General features: G+C 38.5%; 1 protein-coding gene across 1 annotated transcript in view; it reads left to right on the top strand.

The window, feature by feature from the left end:
* The window catches only part of LOC124721661 (unconventional myosin-Va), a 348,113-nt gene that overhangs the window by 261,590 nt on the left and 66,907 nt on the right, over positions 1-19,616 (top strand). Inside the window, exons 7-11 of the mRNA XM_047246731.1 lie at positions 6,843-7,081; positions 8,964-9,095; positions 9,208-9,423; positions 13,454-13,594; positions 13,682-13,888. Coding sequence (XP_047102687.1) covers positions 6,843-7,081; positions 8,964-9,095; positions 9,208-9,423; positions 13,454-13,594; positions 13,682-13,888 — 935 coding nt within the window. The remainder of the gene's footprint in view (positions 1-6,842; positions 7,082-8,963; positions 9,096-9,207; positions 9,424-13,453; positions 13,595-13,681; positions 13,889-19,616) is intronic.

Here is a 19,616-nt window from a genome sequence, read left to right as displayed (position 1 = left end):
TTTAGATCAAAATTTAGTTTTTGACCTGGTATTCTTAATGGTGATTATGATGAAGTTTATAAACTCTGGTGTAGATTGAATTCCTTAAGGATTTTCAGTAATGACTCACAATGAGTCCTGTCATACTTTTTGAAGATATCAACAGTGATGACTAAACTCATGTTTTTAACTGTTTGATGCTTCATGATCTGCTTCAGACTGATAATTTGGTCAGGACAGCTTCTTCCTGGTCAAAATTCACCATGATATTCTCAAAATCTGTAGTTGAGTTTTTTCTGAATGCATGTGTACGTAATCCTAGATAAAACCTTAGATGTGACATCAAATAGCAATATCCCCCAGTAATTACTTGGGACCAATCTCTCACCATCTTTGTGTAGTGAGTGGATTGTTGCTGTGTTCCACTCTTCAGGCATTTTCTCCATGTCTAAAAAGTCTATGAAGTGTTCATGTAGGTTTCAAAGGGTTTGTTCGCATTCTTCCATGGTTCTGCAACCAATTGATTGGGACATGTTGTAATCTGGTGGTATAACATTTTCTAATATAGGTGTATTTTTATGATGAGGGTCAAATTATAAGTTTATTTTGTTTCCTTACAGTTTAAGTGATTCATTGAAGTAGGCAATCAAAATTTGGGCATTGCTTCAATTATAGTATGCCATTTTCCCATTTTAATTTTTTATCGTAAGTGTGGGTGGCACGTACTTTGATGATATTGTTTGAATGTTTTGTAATAGTCGCTTGTTTTATGTTGATTACATGTTTGCTGCTTCTTTGGATTTGTGTTTTCAGTCTTTCAGCTGATTTTTTTTTTTTTTTTTTTTTTTTTTTTAATTTGTATAATTTCTCTGGCTGTTTGTCTCCCAGTTTTGACTAGTTTTTCTCTGAACATTCAATTTTCTCTTGTTGTTAATTTAACCAGGCCACAAAATTACTGGCAGACATCAAAAGAAAAAGTGAACAAAAATGAGAAGACTTGTGTTTATTAAAAATCAGTATGTAAAAATGGAGAAGCTGTGCTAACAAGTTGGGTGGAAGTAAATAATATAATCCTTCTATGGACATTGTAAAGTGCAAACAGCTTTTATGTGCCTGCAGGCACGGAGTGAGGTGGCGCAGTGAATAGCACACTGGATTCGCGTTTGGGAGGATGATGGTTCAAACTCCTGTCTGGCCATCCTGATCTAGATTTTCCATGATTTCCCTAAATAACTTCAGGTAAATGCCAGGAGGGTTCCTTTGAAAGGGCATGGCCAACTTCCTTCTCGTCCTTCCCTAATCCAATGGGACCATTGTCCTCGCTGTTTGCTCCTCTCACCCTAATCCCTTGACCCCCCATGTTAGGGGACATACAAAACCACTAGAGAGTTAACTAATTTGTTACAGAAGCAAGTGAAAATACAAAATAAGGTAAAAGGGCATATCGAGCAGATGTTGCCATCTGGTGTAGGAAACATTGTGAATGGGTTGACTTGCCTTGCACGTAGTTACTAAGCCATTGCTTAGCGTCCAGGCACAAAGAACGTAGCTGGTGATGCAGCAGATCATGTGCAACCTCTTTTTAGTATTGGTGCACAAAAAAGTTACTATTGAATTTACTCAGCTCATTGAGCAGTGTGGCGCCTTCGTGTTATGAGAGTGAATTTTCAGTTTCTCTGGGCACAGTGAATTGAATAGGAAATGTTTTTCGCTTTGTTCCTAGCGAGCAGTTAGAATTTATGTATGTTCCATTGTTACAGACCATTTGTACGACACCAAATTGACTGTATATGATGTAAGAGTCTGCACACAGTGGTACTTCGAGAGAATAGATGCAGTCCAGCATTAGGAATTTTTGGTGTTAAGTGCTCAGCTGTGTGTGATACTGAACACAGTGGAGCAGCTGATTGGACATCAAGGGAGTAGATTCACCATCTGTCATTCCATTGCTGCCTTCTAATCGACACCGTAGATTGACCCAGCAGAAAAACAATACAGAAAACTGACACTTCCTTCACATTGCATAACACATATTCAACACACTGCTTAGTATTGTGGTGTGTAGGAATTTATGGAAGTGAGCTAAAAAATATAGTAGCCAACATGGCCAGCATTCAAGAAACACTGTTCATCCAAAAAGTGCTGGGGTTGGATTTTATTCCTGGCATATAACCAACATCACCACAGTGATTATCTTGGCAGCTTGAACTAACAATGGATATACATTTGAGCAGTCATTTGTGACCAGGCAATATGAAGCAGTGGCTGTGCAACCAAAGTATATCAACACTGTTGTGTCACAAGTGGCAATGGAGTAAAATCTCTAAATCAACTGTTCAAGACACTCTCCTGAATGTTTTGAAGAATAGAAAGGTGTGTAAGAAATTTGTTCCAAACTCTCACTGATTTGCAAACAAAAATTAAGTTGTGGATGCCTGCTACAATTTGAGTAAAATGCACAACAAAGATAGTGTGTGTGCGCGTGTTTTTTTTTCTGGACAAAATCGTCGTGGGGTACGAGACTTTGTGTTACCCATGTGAATGTACTGCTATATGACGAAGTGCAGAAATTCACATGAAGGGTCGATACTTTGACAACACAACCAATATTCAAGACAATGTGACACATGGGTTGAACGTCGTCCCAAAGGAAGACCTTACTGACAGTTTCCCATGGCTGTACGAACATTTTGTTTGTTGTGCTTAGGAGCAGGGAGGCCATGTAAAATACCTAAAGCATTAAAACCACCATCTTAATTGTCTCTGTATTTGTTATTGGTTCAGTCTTGAAACTTGCGTACTTTTGTCTCATCGTCGAATTAGTTTTGTGTGCAGTGTCCACCTCCTCAGCTGAGTGGTCAGTGCATTTGACTGCCATGCAGCAGGCCCAGGTTCGATTCCCTGCTGGGTAGGAGATTTTCCCCACTCAGGGCTGGGTGTTCTGTTATCATCATCATCATCATCATCATCGTCGTCGTAGTCATCATCAACACCACCCAAGTCGCTCAGTGTAGCATCAACTGAAAAGACTTGGAACTCGGTGGCCGAACTTCCCCAGGTGGGGACTCCCAGCCATCAATGCCATGTGATTATCATCATTTGTGTGCAGGTGGGTGGAGGAATAGCTTGTGGTGAGGGAAATAAGCTACAATGCGTGAAACCAAATGTCACATCACGTTTTATCTCCTTAAGCCTAGTTTACACGACGACATTGGATTGCGCCACTTGTTGTGTGGAATGAGTTTGCACACAAGTGGTTTCATATATGATGGTAGATATGGCGACACCAGTATACACTTCAGTTTCGTCATTTTGTCGGTCCCCGAGTCGTGTCTGAAATGAAAGTTTTGGCAGCTGCACGTCGCACGAGTTGTGATGGAGTTAAAGCTTGTTGCGTGGAATCGCTGCATAAGGAAAAAAGTAAGAAACGTGTTTAGATTCACGACTGGCTGAAGAAAAGACGTCAGTTCAGTTGCTCAGCATCCTTGCTGAAATAATTTATAATGGGAGAGCCAAGAAGTTCTTTTAATTATCTTAGAATGTTACCAGAACTGTTCACATTTCTTCTAAATAGAGTTAATTTTGCGATAAGGAATAAAGGTACTGTAATGCATGAAGCACTGTCGCCAGAGTTGACATAACATATCATATTGCATGCATTACAGTCGAGAACACTTGGCATGCTATAAGATGAGGTTTTAGTTGTTGTTGATGTTTTTTTCATTAACACCAACAATTATTAACATTAACAGAAACAATTATTAACATTAACAGCAATAATTATTTGAAGCAGGCCGCATTAAGAAGAGAATGGTTTGCAAACTACTCTCTTGAAGATAGATCTGAACAGTGGCAATATTTCAAAATTCTAACATATGTGAATGGGGAGCACTGCAGTGACATTTTAAGTAGATGAATATTGAAAAAGAATACAGCTTCTTGAATTTATATAGCCTTCCCTCCTGTCAACAATATTGCTTAACAAAGAGTTGGCCAGATCAAACGATGGGATTTCAGTCTTGCAGATGAGAGCATTGCCACAGCTAGAATCACACTTGCTTGTATTTTTCTTAATTCAGTTGTATATGTGCTCCTAACTCAATAAATTTGGCCCTGCAGCTCAGATATTGTCAAACCATCTGTTATGATCGCACATGATGGTCTTGCCGGCAGCAATATGTTGCTAATTTTTGTAATCAGCATCACTGAAATCCACAAATACCTATGCAAAGCATAGATATCTGAAAAGCAAACATTATTCTCCATTCCCCACTTCATATTTCAGTTTGTCTACACTCTACGAACACACACAACCACAAAAACTCATGCAACTAGTGTCGCTAATGTTGGAACACGCCGAAAGAGTTTAGTTTCACCAACGAGTTGCGCAAATGTGCGGTGCGCATGCGCAGTGGCTGGTAGTGCAGTTGCCTGCTACGTAATGTCGTCATGTAAACTAGGCTTTATGGTCATTGAGAGTATGAAGTCTCAAATTGTGCTGGCTTCATAAGCCAATTGGTGGATCTCCCAGTTTGTGATGTATGGAGCATCAGATGTCATGTCAGAACAGTGTGCAGGCAGCTCACATTACTGAAGAGCTGCTTGATGTAGGATATTAGTGTTCTGCTGACTTTGTCTTGAGTTGCATGCTTATGCCATGAAAAATTGGTCAAAGTGGATTTACCCAGTGGTAATGGAAGAACTGTTTACAACTGGTAAGTAATTGTGTTCCATCAGAAAATGTTGTGTATGAAATCAGAAACCTAACTGTTACTACAAAATTTATAATTACAAAATATGGTCAACTAGTTGTGGTCATCTGTAAAATGGAGTCTATTTGAGTCTAAACACATTTGCACTTGTTTTTTCTGAAGATAAAAATGTTAGAGCATGTTGCTCATTAGGCTGTGTATTAGCTCTCCTGTTTTTCCTTTTCACAGATTGTAAGAACTCCATTTCCTGATATCTTTCACACAAATGAGTAAATAAGAAGGTGATGCTATGTCAACAACTGATTTTAAGTGACCAATGACTGAACTGTGGCAGATGATGCATTGTGTAGCCCTGAATTTAAATTCGTATCCGAAGCTAACCACAACCTCGTGATGTGCAATGTATCTGAGAAAATAGTAGCCGGCAATCTGTGGCAGAAATAAAATCACAATCACTTTGTTCACGGCAATTAAAGCTAGCCTCTCCAAGCAATCCTCAAGACAGAAAAAATGCAGTTTCAGTGCTAAAGGAAAACTGTAATTTCTCGCTATCATTGATTACCTGAAACTATCCTCACACTAACTACACAAGCTGCTGCATTACCAACTGATGAGCAGTCCTCGTTGGTACTTGGCAGAACATTACAGACAACTCGGGCAGGTTCTAAATGAAGAAAGAATGCTGGGAACGAGAAAAAGAGCAAATAAAGTCGATATGATAATGAAAATGGCACAGCAAAGAATTAGAAATAAAAAAATTGCATTTAAACCAATTAGCTGAATTAAAATAATAATCAGACTGTTTATTAGATTTAGAAATTAATTAAAAAAAAGCTACAGTTGATGAGATTCGAACCTACTATCTTCTACATGTCAATCTCGTACTCTAACCATTGCCACAAAAGCCTGACTAGAGCAGTTATATTTATGACTCTGGTGCTCCAGTCACAATGATGTATTGCAGCCTCCAAAAATTCAGCTTCACACAACCTCATGTGAAGCTTCTGTAATGTAAGCCAATATCTGTAATTATGATAACTGTGTATGTGACGTTGAATCACGTCTTGTGTGGAAGTATGCAGAAGAGTTCAGTTAGCACTGTGTATGAAACGTGTGTGTTTCATTAGCACCATTTTGTGTGTGCACTGTTTTTGATATGGTTATCATGTGTCATGAAATACAAAATTAGTGTGTGAGACCTATGATTCAGGATCCAAACACATCCAGCATAAATACTGGACAAAGAGTTGGAAGTGAACTGAGCAATTTTTGTGGCAGTTTGGTGATGGTGAACAGTTTGGACATGATGTTTGAGCACTCCAGTTTTTGAAAATCAATTCAAAGTGTGAAGTGTCAACTATTAAGTAATTTTTATTGGATTATAGTACCTGTCAATATTATGACTACAATCCTGCATAATATACAAAGAAATAAAACCACTTGAGGCGTTACCCCAGTGTTTCAATGTAAGGGACCCCATTATTTTAGCAAAATATTGCTTGGTAGAATTTGTGCCTTCCCCCTTCCATTCTGCCACTCCTTTCTGAGCTGGCTCCATTGCACTGTGGATACACTTGTTATGTGAACATGTGCTTGAGTCACTGTGACTGTTAGAGTAGTTTCTTGTTTGTGACACTCTAATATATGTGCATCTCTCTTTGCCAAGTGCAGCATGGTGCTGTACCTGTGATACTGAATGAGGAAACTGTCTTACTTAGTATGTAAGTTTACACTGTGTGTTTTAGATCTATGGTGTTTTAAAATAGCTTTAATTAAGCCCTTTCATAAGACATTCATGAATGCCTTCAACTGTGTGGGTATTGGTTTGAGTACGTACGAGATTGGTGATGTAGGTAATAACTGGATCAGATTTCATTGTCATTGTAATGATTTATTTCTTAAGGGAATTGTGACTACATTAGCTTCTAGTTTGTATTTGAAATAATTAAATAAGGTACATTATGAACTAACATAGTTTGCCTTGTACTACAATAAGAGCACCAAGCTTTTATTGAGTGTTAAATTGTCCTGTTGTATTTTTAAGCTGGATATGGTCACTGTTACTAGCAAAACACACAATATTGTCATTTATTAAAGTCTTCTTCAATGTGATGAATATACTTATTGATTTTTCTTTTATTTTCTGTTTAGCCCACCAGGATGATTTTCATTACTTAAATCAAGGTTCCAGTCCTCACATTCAAGGTATAGATGACAGAGCGATGCTTGAAGAAACAACCAATGCATTAAATCTGCTGGGTTTTTCATCTAAGGAGCAGATGGATATGTTCAGGATACTGGCTGCAATATTACACTTGGGGAATGTTCAGATAGTTGAAGCTGCTGCTGAGAATGACCAAAATGCAGATGGTGAAGGAAGCGCTATTCCTGTACGTATGTTGCATAATGTCTGCTAGAAAAGGTTTCTTAAGTTTTTTGCTTCTTCATTGTAAATTTTTTGCATGTAAAAAAAAATTAATTGCTCACTCACTTTTATGTGAACTAAAGGCCTTTAAGCTTTCAGACACTGATCGTTACAGGAACTAGTAAGAAACAAGGATTTGATATGATGCAGTTGTGAGTCAAATCCTGTAAGGGATCATGCTGAAAAGAAACTGATCTTTTATCGGAGTGACATACACAGGTAAGACCAGACATGGTGCCCACTGCCCACCATGTGAAGGAATCTTGCCTGGCAACATTGCAAGCATGTGACACATTTAGAAAAATATCAGTGTGGAGCAGAGATGAATGGGGACTCATTCTAGCAATGATACATGCTGCAAGTCAGGAAATCTATTGGCATAATTGACATTTGAGAAGATTGTTACAGCCTAGCACTTCGGAATGAGCAGCTCATAAATGGCAAAGCTGGTTGGCTGTTTCCATGCTCCAGTCATGAGCAACTATGGAAAGTGGTAGACGGACAATAAAGTCACAATTAGGAGACAACATGTTAGATATCAACACCTCATCAGAGAAAGTGGGGCAGGACACTTGCCAGCTCTGTAAAGCAGGATTGGAGGTAGACCTGTGGCAGATCTGCTGACAGATAACCCCTGCATGTTCTCATGTTGAACTGATCATATTGACAGTTACAATTGCAGTTGGCATGGGATCATTGAGATTAGACTGTGGATAATTGAAAATGAGTTGTGTAGTCGGATGAAATGTTCCTTGTTACACCAGGCTGCTAGTCTGTTCCAGATACACAGTTATCTGCTTGAATGCCTGCTTGAAACGTACACCACACTGCAGAGGCAGACTGGTGAGGGCTGTGTTACATTTTGAGGGACATTAACCAGGGCTTCTGTGGTGGTAGTAAAAGACACGATGACAGCTGCGGACTGTGCAAACATTGGTGCGAACCACAGGCATTCCTGCAGGCTTGATCAGTTCCTCGAAAATGATGGCATCTTGCAGCAGGATAACTGTCCATGTCACAAGACCAGATTTGTGCTGCAGTGGTTTGAGAAGCATGACAGTGAACTTGGCTTGTTGTCTTGGTTACCAAATTCACTTGATCTGAACCCAGTGAAGCACTGTTGGCTCATTGCCAGGCACCAAGTCTGCACACTTATATCCTCAACCTGTAATCTGCAGAAATTGTTCGGCCTTTGTGTAGACTTCTAGTGCCAAATACCTCTGTAAATCTATCGACGACTTGTTGATTCCTCACCACACAAAATCACTACTGCACTGTGTTCCACAGCTAGACCCTCACCATATTCAGCAAGTAAGATACTGTTTTCGCATGTTGGTGTCTCTCTGTCTTTGATGTTGTCCGATGTTGTCCTACTAACATCCTGTATTGAATCTCCTGATTCATAAATGATTTGGATTGGCGTTGTAGAATGCTGGACTCAAACTTCATATAAGTAAAGTCCTGATTCCTTTATTGTCATCTAGATGTAAATTTATCCATGATGGTTAAAGTAATTGCAGGTTGATGCCAGAGTGCCTCTATTAAGAAGGCTATTGAGTGTTCCTTTTGCTGTCATCAGAAATATACAATACATCAAATAAACTTGTTACTGATGTGATGTTAAATCATATAAAAATTACAAATAAAAACAGTTTTCTACATGAAAACATATCTAGGAAAAGAATTAATAAAATGAAAATTGTTTAAATTTTATTATTAATTGGTTTTATTTCAATCTTTGCAATTAACAAATAAGATTATTTTATCTGTATGTCTCTCTCGTGTAACATTTGTTTTTATGTACTGTTGGCTTTTACTTACATGCTGCCAATTTCATTTTCCTTCAGGCAGATGATCAACACCTGGCAATACTAGCCAATCTTCTTCAGATTAATGCAATGGACATGAGAAGCTGGTTGTGTCATCGCAAAATTGTTAGCTTGAGAGATGTAATCTTCAAACCAATGACAGTGATAGAGGTATGAGAATACCTTGCTGAAATGCAGGATGTATTGAGAATAGTGTAAAGAAGCTGGTATTCCTGTGCAGTTTGCAAAGCATTATGTTCAGTAAATTTACTTCACATTGCAGGCTGTCTCAGCAAGAGATGCTTTGGCTAAACACATCTATGCAGAACTCTTCAATTGGATTGTTTCAGTTGTAAATAAAGCATTATATAGTAGTGGAACAACTCAGAAATTTATTGGTGTTTTGGACATATATGGGTTTGAAACATTTGAAATAAATAGCTTTGAACAGTTCTGTATTAACTATGCAAATGAGAAACTGCAACAACAATTCAACCAAGTAAGTTCTATTTTTGTACACTGCTACTTAAGAATGTCTAGATATAAGGTAACTACAAGAATTTCCTTATGTAGAGCAACAACCTAAACTTTTTGTTGTATAGCTGCATATACTTAAGCAGTAGGGATCTCTTTCAAAGTATCATCTCTCATATATGCTCTATGACAGGAAATCTAGTGCAAAGTGTTTTTTCATATCATTATTGCCTTATAGGGAAATATGTGTTAGGTATACAAAGATTTTTCACAAATAAAAGGTAGAAGAGAACAGTATAGATAATCAGACTATATAAAATCAGATTGTTTCAAGAAGTAAATGACTCCCTTTACTATGTTAGGTACGTCTTTGACATGATGTTGCTGGGACCATATTTATTGAGAGATATGCCAGATTTAGTTGAGACACTGACACACCTTGCAGGCACACTGTTTTGCATCAGTGAGCATTATAGACCCTCCTGGTATTCCACCACGACTGTCTCATCATGTTGAATTTGGTTGAAAATTTTTTCAAAATTTTTCAGTTAGTTTTCCTGCTTCACATCAATTTGCAAGTTGGCTCTCTGTCTCTTATAAAAAGTTAATCCGAATTTTGTTGTAATTATGCTTATAATCTTACAGTCTTTGTTAATCCACAGTTCTTTTGTAGGTGGCATGTGCTTTCTAGGAACTGATAAAATCATCACTTTTCCTGATGTGAGCCATAATCACCTCTGAAATATGGTTGACCATCACATACGAAAGACAATTGTTTTAATCTGTGTTGTGAAATGGAATTTCCATAAAAAAAAAACTACTACACAGAATCTTAGTGTGCCATCCTGTCACCTAATGATGACCAAGTAATCAAAACATGATGATGAAAGAACTGAACTATTAAATTCAGTGGTGATTGACTTGACATATTGCTGAAAATTATATTGAACTGTGAAGCATGTTACTTCTGAAGCCTTTAAATACATGATCTCAGTGGTATTTCATAATCTCCGTTACCTATGGAAAGAATATTTCTTTCCTTGAATGATCTCTCAGTATAAACTTTAAAATACATAGAAGCTTTTGTTTGTCAGGACATACATTAGCATTTCCCCAAAATAAGGCACTAGAGTAGCTAGGGGAAGGTAGGGAGGAGTATGGAGGCTGGTGGTGAATTCGTATTTTATCGTGGCAGAGACAGAACTAAAACTCCTTCTTTGAGCATGTATTTTTGACTAGTGTATGCTATTGTACCTATTGACATGATAGGATGAGCTCGTTAGTACAGCAACTTGTAATTGGGCATGGGAGGTGATATTAAAAAACATCAGAGCGCCACAAATGACACTTAGTGGTATGAATAAGTTGTTAAGTTTTAGATTAATTTAAGTACATTATTACCAAACAAACAAGTGTTATGAGGTACTAGTGTGCAGAAATGATCGTTAACATCAGAGCATTAAATTAGGTAATTGTGATATACTGCAGAAGCATTACCCATCCACCACCTGTTTTGTTGTCCAGTGTCCAGTCATCTTACCTTGCACAGTTTTATTGATGACACTATGTGACACGAAATGACAACAAATATTCATGAAAGGAAACAATATGTTTTGTACAGTGAAAAAGGCTTCCTTGGTTTTGAGGGTGCAGCATACGACAAGGTCTTCAGTATCATTTAGTCATGCAAGATGAATTGTAGACATGATGCTGTTGGGCACCATGAGTTACCATTACTGATGTGTTGGCAAAATTATGTATTTACTTACCAACACTGTAAGTTGGTGGCTGTGCATGTGGAACGTGTTGCCTCCTTCCAACACATTAATCCTTTAATCCATTAGTTTCCATGCTTGCATATAGAATATGTCCAGTAGTTTGTGTGGCCAACTGGTACAGGAATGCAGCATTTTATTTAAATTGTTCTAACACAGGTTTTAATGGTCCAAAGTTAATGACATTTTTAGGATTTGTTAACAACAAACTTATGTTACTCTTGGAAATACACACAATTATACCAAATGAACTTTGAGTGTGGTATACTTTGAAGCAATCATCAAAACTAAGTCCTGTACCACAGTCTCTGTCCATTATGTTGTTGCAACTCTGTTAAGAGACATGGCATGAAATTTATGTTTTCATCTCCCTTTCCCTTTTCAGTGGTGTCATAAACAATAAATACATTGTGTGCCAAAAGATATAATAGCGTACTAAATATTTCCACATAGCAATTTACACATTATTTTTCTTCCTGCGATTGTAATTTGCAGTTCATGATTTGTTCTGACTAGTGCACTTGGTGGCAAATGTCTTAACTGTGCTTCAGCACAAATACTGCTACACTTTTCTGAGGAAGGAATGTTGCTCATTCTCAACAGATGGCAGAGCCATCAAGTTTTACCTGTGAGGCCGTAGCTGATGAGTACATGGTCGGATAATGCTCACTGCCTGCGAGTATGTGCTCTGGTTCCCAGCTTGAGGAGTTAAAATTCCAAGACAGTATTCAACTGCATGATTGCCCACTATTCCATGACTTATTTACAGAAGAGCATTGTATTACAGGATATAATTCATATTACATCTGCTAATTTGCCATACTTTTGTATACTGGACACACATCACTTCTGATCTCTTAAAAACTTTCTCACCAAAGTCCCTCTGTTTGTGGATTGGAATAGATGCAGATAATCTGTCACAGTATCTCAGAAGCACAGGATGCACACTGCTTTGATTTTAGAGCATACTGAAGTTTTTGTTTCAGAGCACTGTGATGTTCAGGCACAAAATTTGTATTTCTTTTATAGGCTTCAGTGGGCAGACACTCTAATCATTTTATTCCACAAATGGCTAATAGTAATGCCATGTTGACATAGTAGTTCCTCCATGGTGATGAAATTTTGTTTTAACTCTGATACATATATACTTGGCAGCATGCAAACTGCACAGTTTTCATTTGTAAATTGCCTCCATAAATTCACTTGGCGTCTGCTAGTTCACTTCGTTTGTCCGTAGTTAGTTTGGCATGAGTGTTTGCCTGTAATGTAATCAAATCTGGTGTCATAGTGATGATGTTTTAAAAATTGAATTTTCTGTTTCTGTGAGGGAAAATAATACACCAGTATATAGTTTGCAAAATGTTGGTGCCGCAGATACATGTAGAACTGTGATTGTGTGACTCTCAAAACAAATGAACTGGTAGATCACTGCTACTAGCACACGTGCACCAAAATATGGTCTTTAAATTTTTGATTGTATACTTGCAGCTACCGATCAGTAGGTGTGAGGTGACCAGGCTAATCAAAATTGTGCAGAGCACTCCTTCACGGTCCTAAAAGACAAACAATATTGGAAGACATTTGTGCGATTGTACGAGAGATGTTTTCCATGGCTTACTCATTTTCTTCATTTGTGTATCTTCTCGTTGTATTTTCATCCTCCTCCTCCTCCTCCTACTACTACTACTACTACTACTACTACTACTACTACTACTACTACATGATAAATTTTTTGATTGTGCTACAAGACTACAAACTAATAAATTGTGTAGATAATTAAAAATGCAGTGCTATTCTTGTCTGAGACTAGTATTGTGGAAGCATTTTAGTAATGAAGTTTTTTTTTCCCTTCCCAAAACTTCTCCAGTTAGAACTTGGGAGCTATAGTCTGTTAGCCACAACATTAGTCTGCTAATAATATTAATGATTTTACTGGACATGGACTGTGACAAACAGTGATACAAAGGAGCAGCTCATCTAACGTGTGTGTGTGTAAGCTTAGGGAATGATGACCTTAGCAGTTAAGCCCCATAAGATTTCACACACATTTGAACTCATATGTGTCTTACTCTTATGTAAACAAAGATAATTGTTTTCAGTCTCAAATTATGAATTTTTACGAAATGCACACAGCTTAATTTAGAAAAATGTACAGTTAAGATGGTGATTTTTTTGTCATTCTCTTCAGGTTATTCTGTGAAACATGCAAGGAATAAGAATTGCCCACTTTTTGTTAAGGAAATTCATTTCAGAAATACATTCTATCCCTCTGTTTTTCAGCATGTTTTTAAATTGGAGCAGGAGGAATATATGAGAGAAGAAATAGAGTGGAAATTCATAGATTTCTATGACAATCAGCCTTGCATTGATCTCATTGAAACTAAACTAGGAATCCTTGACCTCCTGGATGAGGAATGTAGGGTATGTAATAGTCTAAAATAGATCAAAATTTGCCATTACATTTAACTGAAGTACTATTGTGTCTCTTAAATGTGCTTCTTTTCACAGATGCCAAAAGGTACAGATGCCTCATGGACAGAGAAGCTATACAATAAATGCTCCTCATTTAATCATTTTGCAAAACCAAGGTTTGGCAATTTAGCATTCATTATTCACCACTTTGCCGACAATGTGACATACCAGAGTCATGGTTTTTTGGAGAAAAATAAAGACACAGTTTTAGAGGATCAGATTAGTGTAATAAAAAATGGTCAGGTATGTGATAATGAGATTTTATTTCTGTTTTTGTCTTGTCAGAGTACTTGAATTTAAATATAATTTTTTTCTTGTTATTTTCCATTTTTTTATAAAAAAAAGAAGCAATCTATACATAGTTTTCTTAAGTACACACTTGATTCACTACTTGGACCTACCAGTCAAAGCTTGAGCTCAGTACTGGTATGCCAAGCGCCCCCCCCCCCCCCCCCCCTTACTCCTCCTCCTCCTCCTCCTCCTCCTCCTCCTCCTCCTCCTCCTCTTCCTATGATTTTTTTTAATCCACTGGCATTTATTCAGTCACATGTTTGAATACTGTTTACTTATTTAATGTCAGCAAATCTTCATGAAACTTAGTGTGGAACTCAGTTGGTTTTATTACTAAAAGATTTAGCCATCAGAAAATCTCTAACATAAAATGAACATGTTTTATAGTAGAAGCAGTGATTAAGTATTACTTTGTTAGATTTTTAGGTACATATGTAAGTGGACATGTTGCCTCATTTTGAAACATGTAACTATCCAAGACAGTTATCTACTATATCACGGGCTAGTGGAACAGCTGCTTCCACCCTTTCTCATACTGGGAGACTTCAATGCCCACAGTCCTCTGTGTGACAGCACAAACACATCTAGTAGGGGCAAATAATGGAGCAATTAATTTCAAAAGTGGAAGTCTGCTAGCTTAACACAGGATCTACAACACATTTCATTATGTTCCATCGAATATAAGCAGTCATATACAGGATGGTCCATCTCAAGTTTCAGATGAGATTATCTTGAAAACTATACATCGGGTAAAAATAGTGGGTAAGACAAGTTCGTAAGCTCAAAGGGGGACATCAAATGATAATACACATGACCCCAGCCCCCGCCCCTTTGGGTGGGATGGGGAACAACTTTAAAATCTTAAATGGAAACCCCCATTTTTTTATTGCAGATTCGGATCCTCCATAAAAAAGTAATCAAGTTTTGTCTGAAACATTTTTTCAGAGTATTGACAGATAGCGCTGAAATTGAGAAAAATTTAAATTGGGGAAGAACTCGGATTTATTTACAATGATCTGAGAAGGATGCATCAAATTGATACAAAATGTGCACCTGTTCTTTCATTATGCCAAATTAAGCTATTTTTTTTTTACAAAATGTATCCTACATGCCACAGTTTTTGATGGAGGGAGGTGGAATGGTATTAAAATCTCGTTAGGGAACTCTTCACAAATGCATTACTCTCCCGACAGTGGCGCTACTGTGGCCAAACTGCGAACTATGGCTCAGTATAAAGGTCGGTGCAATGTGATCAGACGTCACTTCGCTTTCAGATTGTGAAGTGTAAACATCAATTGACGAAAGTAAATTATTCTTTAGCAAAACATGGCTCACTATCCTCCTACAGAGATTGTTGACATGATGTTAATTTTAGGTGAATGCCATAACAATTACGCTGCAGCTGCACAATTGTATGTGGATCGTTTCCGAAACAGACGGCATCCGAGCGTAAACATTATTCAAAATTGCACTCAACAAGCTCGAGATGGATACATGCACCGTCCACCTCATCGTCACAAACACAATGAAAATGGCACTCGTACCCTTACCATTCTCGCCTGTGTTCAACTGCATCCCGAAATTAGTAGTCGTGTAATTCAGAGACAAACTGGCATACTGAAATCAACTGTTTTGAGGATTTTGAAGGCACATAAATATCATGTGTATCATGTCACACTGACACAGGCATTAACGCCGAAAGATATGCAAATATGCTTGCATTTCTGCCGATGGGCCTTGGAAATGATAAGAGGTGACAATGATTTTTTTAGATACGTTATGTTCACCGATGAAGCCACATTCAAAAACAATGGCAAATTAAATCGTCATGATTGTCATTGTTGGTCCCCTGTCAATCCACACTGGCACAGACCCATTGACAATAACACAAATGGTTGTTAATGCTCTGGTGTAGAATTTTAAATGGTTACTTGATAGGACCGTATTTTTTTGACCGAAATGTTACTGGGGAATCTAATTTACAACTTCTCCGTGATGACTTGTTTGAGCTAATGGAAGATGTTGATTTACAAACTAGGCAACGAATGTGATTCCAACAGGATGGAGCAGCTCCCCATTATGCTAAAACTGTATGGAACATTTTTAAATTTATGGTACCCTGGTGGTGGACAGGACACGGCGGACCAATTCAATGGCCTCCAAGTTCATCAGATCTAACATCTTTTTTTTTGGTCGGGTTATTTGAAAAATATTGTTTATGAAAGACAGGCCACAACCCAAAATGATATGGAGCAAAGCATTTGATGAGTGTGTGCAGCCATACCGCGGGATGTGCTGCTCAAAACTGTGGACAACTTTCGCAGATGATCGACTTTATGCATTGAAGCAAGTGGGGATAATTTTGAACAATTTCTTCATGGCTAATTTCATTAATTAAGCACCCCAAATTAGAGAGGCAAGGGGACTCTCACTAATGAAGCACCCATGGGAACATCATTCTACTACGTCCGTATCGTTGTTCCTGGGTAACGCTAAAAGTAGGATACAGTACATTTTGTACAAAAATAGCTTAGTTTGGCATAACGCAAGAACTGGTGTGTGGTTTTTATCGATTTGATGCGTCTTTCTTGGATAATTCTAAATAAATTGGAGATCTTCCCCAATTCTAATTTTTTCCTCGATTACAGCACCATCTGTCAATACTTTGAAAAAATATTTCAGACAAAACGTGATTACTTTTTTATGGAGAATCCAAATCTGCAATAGAAAATGGGTGTTTCCATTTAAGATTTAAAAGCTGGCCCCTGCCCCACCTAAGGGGGCGGGGGCTGGAGGTCACGTGTAGTATCATTTGATGTCCCCCTTTGGGTTTATGAACTTGTGTTACCCACTATTTTTATCCGATGTATAGTTTTCGAGATAATCTCATCTGAAACTTGACCCTGTATATTACGGTCTGCAGCCCAAGCATCTGACCCTTGACCCAGTGCTATGTCAGAGGTGACCTTCACAACATTGATCTCTCTCTCTCTCTCTCTCTCTCTCTCTCTCTCAAACCTCCAACCAATGGAATATGCACCACATTGGTCACTATGGAAAGCCAACTGCGAGCTTTACCTCCGAAGCAACTTTGATGCTAGTCAAGGGAATGATTTGGAAATAGTCGTTTAAAATACTATTGACAGGATTATACACACTGTGGAAGCAAAGATACTCTATTCTTCAGGCACTCCACATCAGGTAGCCATGCACTGTGGTTTGGAGCAATAACTACAGCTGCTGGAGGGTGTCTAAAGGCACTTCAATGACACAAATGCTATCCTTACACAGAAAATTTAGTAGCATTGAGAAGATTTAGAGTGAAGGCATGGTTTCTAATAAAAAGAGAAAGTAGTAGAGTTGGGAACAATATTTATCATCTGTGAGGGCTCACACTCAATCGTCCCAGGTATGGATTAAACTCGGCCGTGTTCACAGCCACCCACTGCCAGCAGTGATACCTGCCTTCTCCCTCAATGGTGACGTTCATACAGATAGTTCAGTCATTGCTGAAATTTCTAGCGCACACTTCATAGATGCATCCACATGCAGTAATACCATCCTAATTTCCTGACCCAGAAATATGTGGCAGAGTGAAATGACTTGTTCTTCTGTGCACAAGACATAGAATCATTTAGTGTTCCATTTAGTGAATGTGAGCTCTGTAGCACTTTTGCAGAGTGAAGAAACACTGTCCTTGGATCTGATGAAATCCACAATGAAATGCTGAAACACCTTAGCAACAACACCAGCCTAAAACACATCCTTGGATTTTTAAGTTTTATTTAGCAGAAAGGGGAGTTTACCTCCTAGTGGTGGGAGGGTTTATTATTCCTATCCTGACATTGAGAAAAGACAATGAAATTCTGACTAATTATTGACCAGTCTCTAACGAATGGGCTGTGTAGATTATTCTGAATAATCATCATTCGATGATGTTGTGATGCATTGAAGTCTGTGGACATTTATCACAATTTCAAAGTGGCCCTAGGCTACTGTGGTCCACAACAGATAAACTGTTTGTCTGGAATATGCAGTGCATAATGCTTTCGTATGTTGTGAACGCCTGATCCCTGTGTTCTCAGACCTACATAAGGCGTACAATACTGCCTGCTTCCATCACAGCCTGGCTACATTGCATGAGTGGAGCTTCTGAGGCTGCTTACCAACTTCTATGCAGAATTTCCTATCCCTCAGAATGTCATGGGTCCAGAAGGTTCAACTGACAGCAACAATATGTGCATAAAACTGAGGAGAAGTCATTGAAACTTTCAAAGTTTTGGGCTCTTTATTTGACAATTAGTAAACCTGGTTACCACATGTATGCCAGTTCAAGACAAACTGCACAAGGAAAGTTAATACACTCAAATTTCTCAGCATCACTTCCTAGGGTATGGACAACAGAGTCGTCCTGTGATTCTACAGACCTTTACTTTTATTCTGCCTGGAGTATTGATGTGTTGTGTACAGGTTGGCGGCACCATCAGTACTGTGCTCGTTAGACCCTGTTTACCATTGTGGAGGCAGCCTCCTGAGGGTCAGATCCCAGCAGCTTTTGATTAACTATATGGTCAAAATCTGTCAAATGCCTATCCAACAGTGTTACTTGACTCTGTTTCACAACCAACCATTCAGACTATTTATGAATCAACCAAACATAGGTCACCCAATGGGATATAGTTGGATGCTCTATGCAAGGATCTCAAACTTCCCCCACTTGTCTGTGTTCATAGTGTTCCCTCCCAGCATACCCTGTGGTACATACTCAATCATATGATTTAGATGGACCTCTTCTGCAGTCCTGAGGAATGTTCTGACCCCACCATTCTCAGGCACTTATTCCGTTTGTTTCTTCATGAGTACGCCAGTTAGACATGCATCTACATAGATTGATCAAAAGTAGAAATGGGGTTGGTTGTGCTTTTGCACACATAAGTGGCATCAGAAGTATTCTCTGCTAAGTGCATGCATTGTATACACTGCAGAGTTGGTCACCATACGCATAAAACTCTCACAAAGGACTTAACGGTTGTAGTGACTCGATGAGCTGCATGCAAAACATATCTCAGTGCTCCTCATAAACTTCTTGGGCACTAACATCCAAGACCCCTCCTCATCTCTGCACACTGAGCCATGTGGGTATTCCAAGAAATGACGTCACTGATGAATTGGCTAGAGCAGCCACAAGATACAAACTTGAACTTGTAATACTGGTCGCAGACCTAAGATTACAGCTGTGACATTACTTTTTGAAAACCCAGGATATAGAATTGTAGGAAACTACAACCTTAAAGAATCTGAGGGCAACCAAGGGGATAACCAAGGCATGGCATATTTCTCTCCGAGCCTTTCAGAAAGATATCCTGCTGTGCCAATTATGTATCAGTCCCACAAGGCTTATCCATGAGTCTCTTTGATGTTAAGAGGACTGTACCCAATGCAGCTGTGGCAGTAATTTCATGATAGCCCATATTATCACAGGTTGTGCCCAGCTGGCTGATCTGAGACAAGCCACCAACATGTCTGCCTTCGTACCGCAGATACTTACAGATGATGGAATAGTAGCTAGCAAAGTCATATGTTCCCTGAGGGGAAAGTTTATTTTATGACAAAGTTTAACGCATGTCAACATTTGCTGTCTGATAGATGTGCTGTGAACCTCTCACTGCGACATGTGCTC

This window comes from Schistocerca piceifrons, chromosome X (genome assembly GCF_021461385.2).
Source record: "Schistocerca piceifrons isolate TAMUIC-IGC-003096 chromosome X, iqSchPice1.1, whole genome shotgun sequence".
Taxonomy (NCBI): domain Eukaryota; kingdom Metazoa; phylum Arthropoda; class Insecta; order Orthoptera; family Acrididae; genus Schistocerca; species Schistocerca piceifrons.
Note: the sequence above shows the minus strand (reverse complement) of the source record. Positions and strands in the feature narration are given on the sequence as shown.